General features: G+C 43.2%; 2 protein-coding genes across 14 annotated transcripts in view; one reads left to right on the top strand and one right to left on the bottom strand.

The window, feature by feature from the left end:
• Window positions 1-1,405: 1,405 nt before the first annotated feature.
• Window positions 1,406-15,336, bottom strand: LOC129395284 (cancer/testis antigen family 45 member A10). Of its 5 annotated transcripts, none has more exons than XM_055106387.3 (5): window positions 10,732-10,998; window positions 7,109-7,283; window positions 4,941-5,189; window positions 4,470-4,563; window positions 1,406-3,248 (listed from the first exon to the last, which is right to left on the bottom strand). In XM_055106387.3, exons 2-5 carry the CDS (start codon window positions 7,275-7,277, stop codon window positions 3,191-3,193), a joined length of 570 nt encoding a protein of 189 aa, XP_054962362.1. In that variant the 5' UTR covers window positions 7,278-7,283; window positions 10,732-10,998; the 3' UTR covers window positions 1,406-3,190. The 5 variants fall into 5 exon arrangements, with proteins under 5 accessions (XP_054962362.1, XP_057157073.1, XP_054962363.1 ...); XM_057301090.2 differs by having other exon boundaries at window positions 10,887-10,998; XM_055106388.3 differs by lacking the exon at window positions 10,732-10,998 and adding an exon at window positions 15,220-15,336 and having other exon boundaries at window positions 1,410-3,248.
• The window catches only part of LOC100979609 (sarcoma antigen 1), a 22,707-nt gene continuing 18,700 nt past the window's right edge, over window positions 12,232-16,238 (top strand). For 2 of the 9 annotated variants that reach the window (XM_055106384.2, XM_034950027.3), the window contains exon 1: window positions 15,476-15,675. The gene's annotated coding sequence lies outside the window, so the exon portion shown is untranslated. Of the gene's footprint in view, window positions 12,368-15,334; window positions 15,738-16,238 lie in introns of those variants that run through there. The other 7 variants (XM_034950024.2, XM_034950025.2, XM_055106380.1 and 4 more) reach the window with 7 other exon arrangements.

Below are 16,238 nucleotides of genomic sequence, written 5' to 3'. Positions count from 1 at the left end.
AAACCAAAGTGATTCCACCAAAATGAAAGTTGTTCCATATGAACTTTAAAGTAGTTTTTTTCCAATTCTATGAAGAAAGTCATCGGTAGCTTGATGGGGATGGCATTGAATCTATAAATTACCTTGGGCAGGAGGCCATTTTCACGATATTGATTCTTCCTACCCATGAGCATGGAATGTTGTTCCATTTGTTTGTGTCCTCTTTTATTTCATTGAGCACTGGTTTGTAGTTCTCCTTGAAGAGGTCCTTCACGTCCCTTGTAAGTTGGATCCCTAGGTATTTTATTATCTTTGAAGCAATTGTGCATGGGAGTTCACTCATGATTTGGCTCTCTGTTTGTCTGTTATTGGTGTATAAGAATGCTTGTGATTTTTGCACACTGATTTTGGAACCAAAAAAGAGCCCGCATTGCCGAGTCAATCCTAAGCCAAAAGAACAAAGCTGGAGGCATCATGCTACCTGACTTCAAACTATACTACAAGTCTACAGTAACCAAAACAGCATGGTACTGTTATCAAAACAGAGATATAGACCAATGGAACAGAACAGAGCCCTCAGAAATAATGCTGCATATCTACAACTATCTGATCTTTGACAAACCTGACAAAAACAAGAAATGGGGAAAGGATTCCCTATTTAATAAATGGTGCTGGGAAAACTGGCTAGCCATATGTAGAAAGCTGAAATGGGATCCCTTCCTTACACTTTATACAAAAATTAATTCAAGATGGATTAAAGACTTACATGTTAGACCTAAAACCATAAAAACCCTAGAAGAAAACCTAGGCAATACCATTCAGGACATAGGCATGGGCAAGGACTTCATGTCTAAAACACCAAAACCAATGGCAACAAAAGTCAAAATTGACAAATGGGATCTAATTAAACTAAAGAGTTTCTGCACGGCAAAAGAAACTACCATCAGAGTGAACAGGCAACCTACAGAATGGGAGGAAATTTTTGCAATCTACTCATCTGACAAAGGGCTAATATCCAGAATCTACAACGAACCCAAACAAATTTACAAGAAAAAAACAAACAACCCCATCAACAAGCGGGCGAAGGATATGAACAGATACTTCTCAAAAGAAGACATTTATGCAGCCAACAGACACATGAAAACATGCTCACCATCACTGGCCATCAGATAAATGCAAATCAAAACCACAATGAGATACCATCTCACACCAGTTAGAATGGCAATCATTAAAAAGTCAGGAAACAACAGGTGCTGGAGAGGATGTGGAGAAATAGGAACACTTTTACACTGTTGGTGGGACTGTAAACTAGTTCAACCATTGTGGAAGTCAGTGTGGCGATTCCTCAGGGATCTAGAACTAGAAATACCATTTGACCCAGCCATCCCATTACTGGGTATATACCCAAAGGATTATAAAACATGCTGCTATAAAGACACATGCACACGTATGTTTATTGTGGCACTATTCACAAGAGCAAAGACTTGGAACCAACCCAAATGTCCAACAATGATAGACTGGATTAAGAAAACGTGGCACATATACACCATGGAATACTATGCAGCCATGAAAAATGATGAGTTCATGTCCTTTGTAGGGACATGGATGAAGCTGGAAACCATCATTCTCAGCAAACTATCGCAAGGACAAAAAACCAAACACCGCATGTTCTCACTCATAGGTGGGAACTGAACAATGAGAACACATGGACACAGGAAGGGGAACATCACACACTGGGTCCTGTTGTGGGGTGTGGGGAGGGGGGAGGGATAGCATTAGGAGATATACCTAATGTTAAATGATGAGTTAATGGGTGCAGCACACCAACATGGCACATGTATACATATGTAACAAACCTGCACGTTGTGTACATGTACCCTAAACCTTAAAGTATAATAAAAAAAAGTACCTGGCACAATTAATATTTGTTGAATAATTGAATGAATTAACTTTTTTAAAAAAAGCATAGAATGGGCTGGGTGCAGTGGCTCATGCCTGTAATCCTAGAACCTTGGGAGGCTGAGATGGGCAGATCACTTGAGGTCAGGTTTCGAGACCAGCCTGGACGACATTACAAAACCCCATCTCCACTAAAAATACAAAAATTGCAGCGTGATGGCACCTGTGGTGCACCTGTAATCCCAGCTACTTGGGAGGCTGAAGCACAAGGATCGCTTGAACTGGGGTGAGGTCGAGGTGGCAGTGACTTGTGATCGTGTCACTGCACTCTAGCCTGGGCAACAGAGCAAGATTCTGTCTTTAAAAAAAATAAAAAGCATAGAATGTTCAAGTCATATCTGGAAACAACAGCCTTACAGGGACTGCTACTGCAGCTCCAAATTATTGTATCAGACCAATCCTATCTAGGAACTACCTTTATTATATATATTGGATATACCCCCCCTCCACACGCATACATATATATATATGGGGGTGTATATATAATATGTGTAATGTGTATTATATGTATAATGGGAGATTAGAAAGTGTGCGTGTGCATGTATATATACCCCCACCAACACACAAACACACACACACACACACACACACACACACACACATTAAAATCTCCCATTAGTTCTGCCTTTTCGTTGAAGGCTGACTGATACAGATTTCAACATTGAGATCGGGTTCCCACCACACCAGGGGCTAAGGAAGAGTATGTGTGATATGTCTAGAGAGCTTCTTAGTCCTCCCGTGTTTTTCGATTAGAGTTAAAGGAAAATCACAGCAACCCCATCCAGGCAGGACATCTAATGGTTCAGACTCTTCCGTAATGAAGGTTTGAGTCATCTTGCCAGGCCAAGCATCATGACCAACTGACATGCTATCTTAGGGCAAAGGGAATGCGAAATGGGTAGCGAAAGAAGGTAGTTATAAACGCCAGCTACATCAGTGTGAGCTGCTGCAGAAACCACGACTGTAATAGTATTTACCTAATGGGTTAATAATATCTACCAGCACAGGTGGGAATACAAAATAACCAAAACACAAGTTATCCTTTCAAATAAAATGCTTTAGGAAAAAGAACATCTTTTACTAACAGAAATTTCTTAGCCTCTGGAAGGCCAGTTGATTCGGTAACATATGCCAGGAGACTTCAGCAATATCCTGCTCCATTGTAGAAAACAGCAATCTGATCCTTTTCTCTCCTCAATCATTAATGAGATTATGCATTTGGGGTGTGATAATCCTCCAGGGACAAGTATTCTCAAATCATACGTTTCAGTTTCTTCTTAAGGTGCTTAACAAAGTCTCGTCTCATACATCTGAAGAGAAAGAGACATGTCATTAACCAAAAGATAGCCAAAGAACCTATGCTGTAGGAAGTGCTGTGACAGATGGAAAGATGAAGTAACAGTCAGCATGGAAATAGAAATGTATCTGCATGGTAAGAGGTAGTCTAGCCGGCAATAACAAATGCTGGCAAGGGTGTGGAGAAAAGGGAACCCTCATACACTGTTGGTGAGAATATAAATTACTACAACAACTATGAAGAACAGTTTGGAGGTTCCTCAAACAACTAAAAATGGAGCTATCATATGATCCAGCAATCCCACTGCTGGGTATATACCCAAGAGAAAGGAAGTCAGTGTACCGAAGAGATATCTGCACTCCCATGTTTGCTGCAGCACCGTTCACAGTAGCCAAGATTTGGAAGCAACCTAAGTGTCCACTAACACATGAATGGGTAAAGAAAATATGGTACATATACACCATAGAGTACTGTTTAGCCATAAAAAAAAGAATGAGATTCAGTCATTTGCAACAACACGGATAGAACCGAAGGTCCTTATGTTAAGTGAAATAAGCCAGGCGCAGAAAGACAAACTTCACATGTTCTCACTTATTTTGGGGAGTAAAAGTGTAAAACAACTGAATTAATGGAGATAGAGAGTAGAATGACAGTTACCAGAGGCTACAAAGGTTAGTGGGGGTGGAGGGTGTGGGAAGTGGGGATGATTAATACGTAGAAGTAGGGAATAAATAAGATGTCGTATTTCATAGCCCAACAGGGTGACTATAGTCGGTAATAATTTAATTGCACATTTAAAAATAATGAAGAGTATAATTGTATTCTCTGTAACGCAAAGGATAAAAGCTTGAGGTGATAGAAACCCCACTTACCTTGATGTGATTATTACACATTGTTGTCTGTATCACAATATCTCATATAGCCCAGAAATATATGCATCTGCTATGTGCCTACACAAATTTTTTAAAAAGAGGTAGTCTAGCAAATACAAAGAGTGTCAATTGAGGGACAATGCGCACCTCAGACTATGGTGAAAATGGAAGTCTCCATAGTCTTCGAAGAATGAGTTAGACTCAGATAACATTAGCCTAAGTAACTGTGGAGACAGCCATAACTGTGAGTGAGGACCAGGGTTTGAGAAACGCAAGGCAGGGGCTGTTCCCCAACGCTCACCCCCAGTACTCTATTGAGCCCAAGTGCTTAAAGAAATTGGACAGTTCCTATTTCTACCCACCTTGCTGCTTCCTTGATGATGGATTCAAAAAATCGTTTCCTGACTGCAGTAGGTCCTTGCACTCCTTCAAGCATTTTGAAGACTTTTTCATATTCTGAAGATGTTGAAAAAAAACTTCAGTATTATCAAATATAAAGAAGAATAGAAGTGAATCTACACCTCAGCAATCATGCTTCAGAGGCTGAAATGTTTTAAATGCTTAAATCAAGATACCTGCACATACAAAACCTAAATAATAAAAAAGACACCTGCACATACATACGAATGTAACTCCTTTAACCATAACCAAGTAACAAAAGAAAAAGAAAAAATGTACATGCTTTAGTCAAAGAAAAGAGGAACCACCATAAATTATGTGCAATCTCAACTCTGGCAAAGAATGAGCCTCAAGAGGTAACATGGATATCTTCTGAATCATAGAAAGAGTGACTTCCTACAGTTTTATAAAACAGACGTTCTTACACTACTTACTTCGTCCAAGGTATCGGATTTCCTTCACTACTTGATATTTTATATCAGCATTAATTTCTTGTTGGCTTTTGGGAGAGGAGGCTATTCCTCTGCATTCTAGGTCATCTCCAGAGAAACTGCTGGTAACGTTTCCTCCCACAGGTGCATTGCTACCAGGTTTCCGCATCATCCCATCTTTGCTGAAACCAGTGAAGTCATCAATCTGAGAATCCAATTGGCTGGGTGGAATACCATCTCCTGTCATAAGCTCTGGTGAAACAAATTTTGAGTAAAAGCCATCAGTTGGTGTTTGACCACTTTCTTTCCCCTCCACATAAACCTCATGAATGACAGATCTGGAAATCAAACTGAGAAGTTGAGCTGTGAGATACGTGTGTTTCATCACCCCTCTGGGTACATCTATGTGCTCCTCAGTTTCTAGGGAATTATTTATTTCATAAATGGGAGGATACACCAGGGAGAAATCCCAGGCCTGACAAACGGAGGCCAGGACACATAATACAATAAAACCACCTCTTATTTTCTGTCGCCTTGAATAGATATGGAAACCAAGTAAGACAGTACAACTCTAAAGCAACATTCACAGATCCCTGGTACTCATGGGATAGTTTCAGCTTGTTATGCTTTACAAGTTGAAAGCAGCAAGTCTCACTTGATATCATGATTTCTCAAACTCACTTACAAACTGCCATGCTTTACTGAGCTGGAACCCAGGCAACTGGGATACAACTCAACCGGTCTCCTGTTATATCAAACATATTCTGAGAAAATAGAGGCGGCCATTACTGCTAAAAGTTCTATACGCACTCCATCACCAAAAAGTCCCTTTTACTGTATGATTTTCCTCATCCTTCCTTTCTGTCTCACAAAAGTGACTTTCTTTTCACTCCAGGTCTGACACCTCTCATTTATTCATCGTCTCTGGCAGGCAGCATGCCAGTAGCTGGGGATCAGCAGTAAACAGCCCAGAGAGCAACGTTCCCTGCCCTTGTGGAGCGCACATCCTCATGGGGCGGTCAGACAGTACGTGCACAATGAGCAAATGAAACATACAGTGTTGGGCTAGTGGTAAGGAAGCAGTCCACAGGCCTGTGGGCAACAGCAGCAGAGGGAGCCCCAGGAGCTGCTGCTGGTTGGGCAGAGCCTTCTGTGGAGGTACCCTTGGGCAGGGCTTGAAGGAAAAAGCAGAGCTGCCTGCGCAGAGGCAGAGGGGGAGTTCCAGGCTGCGGTGAGGCCAAGGATATGGGCTGGAGTGGGGATGGACCGGGCACTACGGGGTGAAGGACAGTAGCAGAGAGAGTCAGGAGATGATGGGGCCCGTGTGAGGAGAGGGTGACGGAGGCCAGGCCACGCAGAACCTCGCAGACCAAAGCTGCTTCGCAGTCGGTTCTGAGTGCTTAGGAGTGTTGAGGATGGGTGTTCAGGAGCGACATGGCATCACGTGATTTACATGCCAACATCATGACCCGGCTGCAGGGTTGGAGGGTATGTGTTTGATGCGGGAAATAATGGGAAACATGGAGGTATCTCAGGAGCTCAGTGATTGATCGTGGCAGAGTGGAATGGAAGGAGAGAGAGAGATGCTGGGGTTCAGGAATTTTTTACAGTATTTAGAGAAGAGAAGAAAAAGAAATGTAGAAAAAAACAATGATGGGGTCGGGGGTGGTGGCTCGTGCGTGTAATCCCAGCACTTTGGGAGGCCGAGGTGGGTGGATCACCTGAGGGGGGGAGTTCGAGACCAGCCTGGCCGACATGGCGAAACCCCATCTCTACTAAACTTACAAAAATTAGCTGGGTGTGGTGGCTGGTGGTTGTAATCCCGCTACTCGGGAGGCTGCGGCAGAAGAATCACTTGAACCCAGGAGACGGAGATTTCAGTGAGCCGAGATCACGCCACTGCACTCCAGCCTGGCTGAGAAGAGCGAAACTCCATCTCAAGAAAAAAATGATAGGGATTCACCAATACGGACAAGAAATTAAAAAAAAAAAAAAGATTGTGGGAAATGGAAATCCTAGAAGGTTTTCATGAAGAAGCGAGTGAACAACTGTCAAATGCTGCTGAGAAATTAATGGCAATGTCAGCCGAAACTGTTAACCTTGACAAGGACAGTTTCTCTGGAGGGGATGAGGCAGGGGCATGAAGAGGAGGTGAGGACAGGCTTACTTACTCTTTTCTTTGGACATGGCAGAGCCTGCAATAAGGCTGTCTCCTGCTCCTTGTTTCCTTGCCAACAGGGCCATCCTCTGCCTTTTCTGATACGAAGGACTGTCACATTCCCTGGGACGTTTAAACACGGTTTCAGGATCTACAGCCACCTTCTCTGTTTTATCGGTCATTGTTTCCTGAAAAACATCAATGAACGTACTCCATTCACGACAAAAATCTAACAATCACAAAATGGCAAACAGTCTGCATATGTGTATACAACCAAGACTTTGAATCATTAATTTCACTTTTAATCATGAGCCAAGATTTACCAAGTCTGAACAAACACTCTGTTCTCAGGAAAGGAAACCCAATTTTAATGTACACTAAGTAAAACAGAAGAAAGATGGTGTAACCAAATCAATCAGAATGCTTGTGGAATAAGCAGCTGACATCAACGAAAAATAGATAAAAATATTATTACCTATTTGAAGATGTATAAGCCAATCTGTATTAACCCTTATTAGAAAAAATGGATGTATAAACCAATCTGTATTAACCCTTATTATACATTATATTTTAAATTTTATATTATATATATTTAATATATAAGTATTTATGCTTATATATTCAAACAGATGTATAAACCAACGTGTATTAACCCTTATTAGGAACCCTTATTAGAAGATTGATACAAAACTGATAACAACATCTGTCAAGGACTTTAGAAGGAAGAAAAACTACAAGATCAAGCCAAAAATACAAGCCAAGATCACCCCGAACTTAGACACAAAAATTCCAAACTAAGGGTGAGCAAATAAAATGTACTAGTACTTAAAAAGGACATACATCAGCCATGGTGGAGTATATTGCAGAAAGGCAACATTGATTTAACATTTGAAAATCGATAAACGTAGTGCACCACATTAACAACAACAACAACAACAACAACAAAAAAAACAGGGAAACACCGCATGATCATTTTCATACATGGATCAATGTTTAAAGTCCATTCATGATAAAAATTATCACCAACTTAGGAAAAAGGCAACTTTCTTAACCTGGTTAGCATATGTACAAAAAAATTGTAAATGCCATACTTTATAGTGATGTATCAGTATTTTCTCCCTGAGTTTGAAAACAAGACAAAGATGTCCACTATCCATTCAAGAATTTACTGGAGGTTCTAAAAAGTACCATAGCATCAGGAAAATATAACAGGTTTAAAATTTGGAAAGAAATAAAACTGTGATTATCCACAGATGACATTGTTCTGTGCATAGAAAAATGCAGAAGAATAAAATCATTATGGTTAATAAGCAAATTTAGTCAACATATTAGATATAATGAAAACCAATGGCATTTCTGTATAATTAATAGCAACAAATAATTAGAATATGAGATTTCAAATGTCATTAAAAACAGTTCCAAAAACATCAAATATTTAGGAATAAATCTAATCAAGATGTGCTAGAGTACTTCACAAAAATTATAAAACATCACTCAGAGAAATTCAAGACTGCAGTAAATGGAGAAAAATATTCTTTCCATGCATTGGAAGACATTTTTTTTTTTTTTTTGAGTCAGAGCCTCACTCTGTCACCCAGGCTGCAGTGCAGTGGCACAGTCTCTGCTCACTGCAACCTCCACTTCCCAGGTTCAAGCAATTCTCCTGCCTCAGCCTCCTGAGTAGCTGCGATTACGGGCGCCTGCCACGACGCTGGATAAAGAAAATGTGGTACATATACACCACGGAATACTATGCAGCCATAAAAAAGAATGAGTTCATGTCCTTTGAAGGGACATGTGTCAGCAAGCTAACACAGGAACAGAAAACCAAATACCACGTGTCCTCACTCATAAGTGGGAGTTGAACAATGAGAACACATGGACGCAGGGAGAAGAACATCACACAGTGGGGCCTGTCAGGGGTTGGGGGGCTAGGGGAGGGATAGCATTAGAGAAATACCTAATGTAGATGACGGGTCAATGGGTGCAGCAAACAACCATGGCATGTGTCTTCCTATGTAACAAACCTGCACGTTCTGCCCATGTATCCCAGAACTTAAAGTATAATTTTAAAAAAAGGAATATTATCGTAATGGCATTGGGTGAGTCAAAGATGTTTCTTAAAATGATAAAAAGCACTATCCATAAATAATACACTAATTAATAAAATTAAGAGAATCTGTTCATCTACAACACATTATTGAGATCGTGTAAAAGCAAAAAAGATTTATAGAAGATACTAAAATTGTATATGTATTTTTATATATGTACATATACGCCTGTGTGCCTGTGCGTATAACTCAAATACAGAATATATGGAAACTACAAATCCATTTTTAAAATACAAACATCTCAGTAAAAGCTGGGGGAAAATACCTGAAAAGGAACTTCATAAAAGGCATAGTTAAATGACCAATAAACACATAAAATGGTGCTAAAAAAAAAAAAAGAAAACAATAAATAGCTGGGTGCGGCGGCACTGCAATCCAGTCTGGGTGACAAAGGGAGACCCCGTCTCAAAAGACAAACAAAAATCAATAAATAAAAACAATTTCTTAAAAAGGTGCTCGATCTCATTAATCAGCAGAGAAATGCGAGTGTAGACATAAGGAGAGATCACTGCACACCCATCAGAGTGGCTGGAATGAAAGACTAACTGTACTGCGAGTGTTCAAATGTGGCACAGCTGGAACCTTTGAATATTTCTGGACTCCCATTCCCACACAGACACCTGAGGCTGTGGCTGAAAGGTCAGATAGAATCCCAGGAAAGAGCTCCGTCAGAATTGCGATCAACCAACCGAGGAAAAGCACCACAACCTGGGTCGAGACAGAGTTCCCAAGGTCACGTGGCCTCCTTCATGGCTGACACAGAGCTCCCTGAGTCCCACCATAGGCTTAGAGAATCCAAGGAACATTACCCCATTCCCCGGCGGCACCGGGAGAGAGCACCTACAGATAATAATTTTAAAAACCCAGCACCAAGAGAAAGCATCCAGTAAGCGTCCACAACGGGGATAAGCAGAACCAAAGAAAAGCCAACATATTGTAACTGAGAGCGAGCAACATCCGTGGACAAATGCGCCTCACGGCCGACATCAGCACCCAAGGAAGAGTCCACCAGAGGTTGAGATAAAGCCCCCGACAGTGACCCCACAGGGCTACGATCATGTGTCCGGGGCACAGCCACCCCCACCACGTTCCATGAGCACAGATAGTGTCCCCAGGGCGGAGTCCCCCTCAGGACAGCGACTGAGCGGGAAAGAAACACCGCGGCACCCGAGGCCGACACAGGCAACCAAGGCATGGCCCCCACCCCCCGGGCTCAGGTCATTTCAGCAGGAAAAGTCGCCTTTTCCATCACCGACAGGGAGCCCCCAAGAAGAGCCCCCAAGAAAAGCCCCCTGGCCCCACAACATAGCCGAGACGGGGTGCCCAAGGAAAACGCTCCCCCGCGGCTGACACAGGCGCCCATGGCGGTGTCCCCAGAGCTAAGCCACTTCCCCAAGGGAGCCCTCCCACACACCGGACAGAGAACACCACAGAAAAGACTCTTTCTGAGGAAAAAGGACACTTTCCAGGGCGAAATTAAAGCATCCAGGGAAAAACTGCCCACTCACAGTCCTGAAGTCCTGACCTTGCTGGAGGAGAGACGGCGGCACCTCACAAAATGGCAGTGAAGTTGTGGCGCCTCCCCGCTGGTGGCACTTTCTAGAAACCTGCCCTCTGGGAGTTGTGGGAAATGTGCCCCCTAGGGCACCAGGGAGTGATGTGCATGGGGAGATGTCTCACCAGAAGCACCGATCCTGTTTGGCCCAAGGGGGATGGGAGGAAGGGAAGTAGCCAGCCACAGCGTGCCTGCCCCAGCCGAACACTGGGAACCTGTTGGGGGCGCCAGAGTGCTGAGGAGAAGCCTCGTGCCCCAGAGAACCAGGAAGCGCAGCCTTCCCCTTCGTTGACTCTGGCGCCCTCTACAGGCGACCTTCAGTAACAACCGCACAGCAACATAAGCAGAGGAATGCAGAACCTTCTCACACAGTGGGATGAAATCGCCTGGGTAACATAGTGAGACCCCGGCTCTACAGAGCAACCTACCAACCAAAAAAACACACACACAAAAATTAGCTGGGCATGGTGGCGTGTACCTGTGGTCCCAACTACTTGGGAAGTTGAGGTGGGAGGATGGCTTGAACCCAGGAGGTGGAGGTAGCAGTGAGCCAAGATCGTGCCAGTGCACTCTCCATCCCAGACCATACAGAAGACTCCATCAAAAAAAAAAAAAAAAGAAAGAAAGAAAGAAAAAGAAGCAACAACAACAACAAACTGAAATTTTCATTTGAGGGGGTTGTTTTTTAAAGTCAACCCTGACCGGGCGCAGTGGCTCACGCCTGTAATGTCAGCACCTTGGGAGGCCGAAGTGTCTGGATCACCTGAGGTCAGGAGTTCAAGACCAGCATGGCCAACATGGTGAATCCCGTCTCTACTAAAAATACAGAAAATTAGCCAGGTGTGGTGGCACGCACCTGTAGTCCCGCTAAGGAAGGAGACCACTACTACTCCTGCTGCCCTCCTCCCCCTACCTTGCCTAGTTCACAAGACAGGAGGAAAGAAAGAAAGCAAAAAGTTGGAAAAAAAAAAAAAAAGTAAAATAAATAGCCAGACAACCTTGGCACCACCACCCGGCCCTAGGAGTTAAAAAAAGTAATAATAATATCAACCCCTGACCTAAACTACTTGTGTTATCTCTAAATTCCAGACACTGTATGAAAAAAAGCATTGTAAAACTTATTGTTCTGTTAGCTGCTGCATGTAGCCCCCAGTCACATTTCCCACACTTGCTCAATTTATCACGACTCTTTCACGTGGACCCCTTAAAGTTGTAAGCCTCTAAAAAGGCCAAGAATTTATTTTTCGGGGAACTCAGCTCTTATGACGCAAGTTGGCCGATGCTCCCAGCCGAATAAACCACTTCCTTCTTTAATCCGGTGCCTGAGGAGTTTTGTCTGCGGCTCATCCTGCTACATTTCTTGGTTTCCTGATTAACGGACAGTCGAGGCAGCCCCTTAGGCAGCTCATGCCTGCCCTGTAGAGCATCCCTGCTGGGAACTCTGGCCAGCTTGAGCGATGCGGATCCTGAGAGCGCTCCGGGGTAGGCATTTGCCCCTGTGGAACGCCTTGTCAGAGCAGTGCACAGCAGGCCCCCGCGGAGGATCAACGCAGTGGCTGAACACCAGGAAGGAACTGGCACTTTAAGTCTGGACATCTAAAACTTGGTAAGACTGGTCTTTGGAACTTGCCGACTCCATTTGAGTGGAAGCATGGCCAGATCACCCACGGTGTACCTGTACCAGCCCTTTGGTTTTTGTTTTTGACTTGACTTGAATTGCTTGATAATTTTAGTTTTGATTTTGACTTGACTTGAATTGCTTGATAAAAAGGCGTGCCTTTATTGGCACTTTGGTTTACTTTCCATGGAATGGAAGACATTATTAAGAGACATTATTGTTAATTCTCTCAGAATGAACATACCAATCATTTAAAATTCCACCGTGTTAACAAAATTTTTTCTGAAAATTGACAAACAGATAATTGTTTTAAGTATATGCAAATCGAAGATTTGGTAAAGCTAAGACAATCTTTAAGAAAAAGAACTAAGTTGGTAAATACACACTACTAAATATGAGATTTACTATAAAGGTAGAGTAATTAAAACCGTGTGGTATTGGAGCAATGACAGGTAAATACACCAAGGGCAGAGGACACAGAGGCCAGAAACAATCTGGAAATGGAAAATAGCTAGATTTACCACAGGAGAGCTCCTGTAAATCATTGTGGAAAGACTAGTGCTTTTAATAAATGCACTTCATAAATGCAGGGAAAATACAAACTTTGATTCTTACCCCATCCCACTGCAGAAAACATTATTAAAGATAGATAGTGAATCCAGTAAAAAATATAAGATATTAGCTTTACAGCTTTAGAATAGGCCAAGGTGTTTTTGATTAGGATAAAAAAGCTCTAACCGTAAAGAATACATTGTTTAATTAGACATGATTAAATGTAAAACTTCTATTCCTCAAAAGACACTCTTAAGAGAGTGGAAAAGCAAAGCATATATGTAGATTACATATTATATAATGTATAGGATAGGTTATATATAAAAATATACATTAATCATATATAAATATATATATATTATATATAATATAATATTTTATATATATACATATATATGTATCTGGCAACAACTGAGTGGAATCCAGAGTATATCCAGAACTACAAATCAATTTTAAAAGCAAACATCGCAATAAAATTTGGGGGGAAAAGCTGAATACGCATATCATAAGAGTCATACTCAAATATACCTTTAGTAATCACATAAAATATACCCGGACTCTGACTTTACTCCATTCCATGAAAATTTATTTGAGGTGAATAGGAGATCTAGAAGAAAACTTAGAATATTATCGTCATGGCATTGGGGGAGGCAAAGATTTTCACTTAAAATAATAAAGAGCTCTAGCCATAAACAAGACTGATTAATAAGATTAAGAGAATCTGTTCATCTAAAACACATTATTGAGATACTGTAAAAGCAAAACAGATTTGTAGAAGACATTAAAATTGCATATGTATTTTAATACATGTACATATATGCCTGTGTGCATGTGTGTATAACTGAAACCCAGAATATATGTAAACTACAAATCCATTTTTAAAATACAAACATCTCAATAAAATTTGGCAGAAAAGACCTCAAAGGGAACTTCCTAAAAGACATGGTTAAATGACCAATAAACACATGAAAAAGTGCTCCGAAAAAAAAAACAATAAATAGCTGGGCGCAGTGGCTCACGCCTGTAATCCCAGCACTTTGGGAGGCCGAATTGGGCAGATCACTTGAGTCCAGGAGTTCGAGACCAGCCTGGGCAATTTGGCAAAACCCCGTCTCTACTAAAAAATACAAAGATTAGCCAGGCTTGGTGGCATTCGCTTGTAGTCCCAGCTACTGAGGCACGAGAATCGAGCGAGCCTGGGAGCCCAAAAAACAATCAAAAATCGATAAATGAACACTTTAAAAAAGGGTGCTCAATCTCATTAATTAGCACAAAATTGCAAGTGTAGACATAAGGAGAGATCACTACACTCCCAAAGAGTGGCTGGAATGAAAGAATAATTGCACAGTGAGTTGTGTGCATGTGGCGAATCTGGAACCTTCAAACATTTCTGGGCCCCGATTCCTGCACAGACATCTGAGGCTATGGCTGAAAGGTCAGATAGAATCCCGGGGAAGAGCTCCCTCAGGACTGAGAACCAACCAAGGAAAAGCACCCAACCCTGGGGCGAGACAGAGCTCCCAAGGTCAGCTGGGCACCCTCGTGGCTGACACAAGAGTTCCCCGAGTCCCACCACAGGCTCAGAGAATCCAAGGAACAGCACCCCACTCCCCGACAGCACCAGGAGACAGCACCCACAGATAATAATTTTAAAAACCCAGCACCAAGAGAAAGCGTCTGGTAAGCGTCCCCATCAGGGATAAGCAGAACCAAAGAAAAGCCAACACATCCTAGCTGAGAGCGAGCAACATCTAAGGACAAATGTGCCCCACAGCCGAGAACAGCACTCAAGGAAGAGTCCCTCACAGGCTGAGGTAAAGCCCGCGACAGAGAGTGACCCCATAGGGCTGTGATCATGTGTCCAGGGCACAGCCACCACCACCCCGGCCCTTGAACATAGACAGAGCTCCCAAGGCAGAGTCCCCCCTCAGGGCTGCCACCGAGCAGGGAAGAAACACGGCCACACCCGAGGCTGACACAGGCAACCAAGGCAGGGTCCCCAACCCTGGGCTTAGGTCATTTCAGCAGGAAAAGCCCCTCGCATGAGTGAGGGAGCCCCCAAGAAAAGCCCCCCGGACCCGCAACACAGCCGAGATGGGGTGCCCAAGGAAAACGCTCCCCCATGGTTGACACAGGCGCCCATGGCGGTGTCCTCAGAGTGGAGCCACTTTCCCAGGGAACCCTACCACACACCCGACAGAGAACACCTCAGAAAAGACACTTTCTGAGGAAAAAGGACACTTTCCCGGGCGAAATTAAAGCATCCAGGGAAAAACTGCCCCACTCACAGTCCTGAAGTCCTGACCTTGCCAGAGGAGGGGCGGCAGCACCTCACAAAATGGCAGTGAAGTTGTGGCGCCTCCCCACTGTTGTAACTTTCTAGAAACTTGCCTTTTGGGAGTTATGGGAAACGTGCCCCCTCGCGTGCTTGGGAGTGATGCTCATGGGGAGGCGTCTCACCAGAAGCACCAATCCGGAAAGGCTCAAGGCGGATGGAAGGAAGGGAAGCTGACCGCTATCGCGTGACCTGCCCCAGCCTAACACTGGGAACCTGTGTGGGGCGCCAGAGTCCGGAAGAGAAGTTTTGCGCTCAGCAGGACCGCTGGCGCCAGCGGGAGAACCAGGAAGCGCAGCTCTCCCCTTAGCTGACTCTCTGGTGCTCTCTACAGGTGGCCTTCACTATCAACTGCACAGCGGGCAGAGGCAGAGGAACACAGAACCTTCTCACACAGCGGGATAAAAGGGTGAATTTGGAGCTGACAGGCAAATATATCTTGTGATATATTTCTCTGGCTTTGATATCAGGGTAATATTGGCTGCATAGAATGAAGTAGTGTTCCTCCGTTATTTTTTGGAAGACATTGCTAAGTACCGGTATTATTTCTTCCTTAAATGTTTGATAGAATTTACACGCGAAGCCATCTTGGCTTGGCTTGTATTTCTGGGGAGATTTTAAATTACTAATTAAATCTCTTTTCATGCTATAGTCCTAAGTCGATTTTCTACTTATTATTTATTTATTTATTTATTCATTTATTTTGAGATGGAGTTTCACTCTTGTTGTTCGCTCTTGTTGCCCGGGGTGGAGTGCAATGGCATGATCTTGGCTCACCCAACCTCCGCCTCCCGGGTTCAAGTGATTCTCCTGCCTCAGCCTCCCAAGTAGCTGGGATTACAGGCATGCGCCACCACGCCCAGCTAATTTTGTATTTGTGGTAGAGACGGAGTTTCTCCATGTTTGTCAGGCTGGTCTCAAACTCCCGACCTCAGGTGATCCGCCCGCCTTGGCCTCCCAAAGTGCTGGGAT

Source organism: Pan paniscus, chromosome X (genome assembly GCF_029289425.2).
Source record: "Pan paniscus chromosome X, NHGRI_mPanPan1-v2.0_pri, whole genome shotgun sequence".
Lineage (NCBI taxonomy): Eukaryota > Metazoa > Chordata > Mammalia > Primates > Hominidae > Pan > Pan paniscus.
The sequence above is the reverse complement of the archived record's forward strand: the minus strand, read 5'-3'. Positions and strand labels throughout refer to the sequence as shown.

Coding starts and splice junctions, on each gene's coding strand:
- LOC129395284 (XM_055106388.3), bottom strand. CDS start 7,277: ATGACCGATAAAACAGAGAAGGTGGCTGTAGATCCTGAAACCGTGTTT. Junction 5,190..7,108: donor TGCCATGTCCAAAGAAAAGA/GTAAGTAAGCCT, acceptor TTGTTTCACCAG/AGCTTATGACAGGAGATGGT. Junction 4,564..4,940: donor AATCCGATACCTTGGACGAA/GTAAGTAGTGTA, acceptor CAACATCTTCAG/AATATGAAAAAGTCTTCAAA.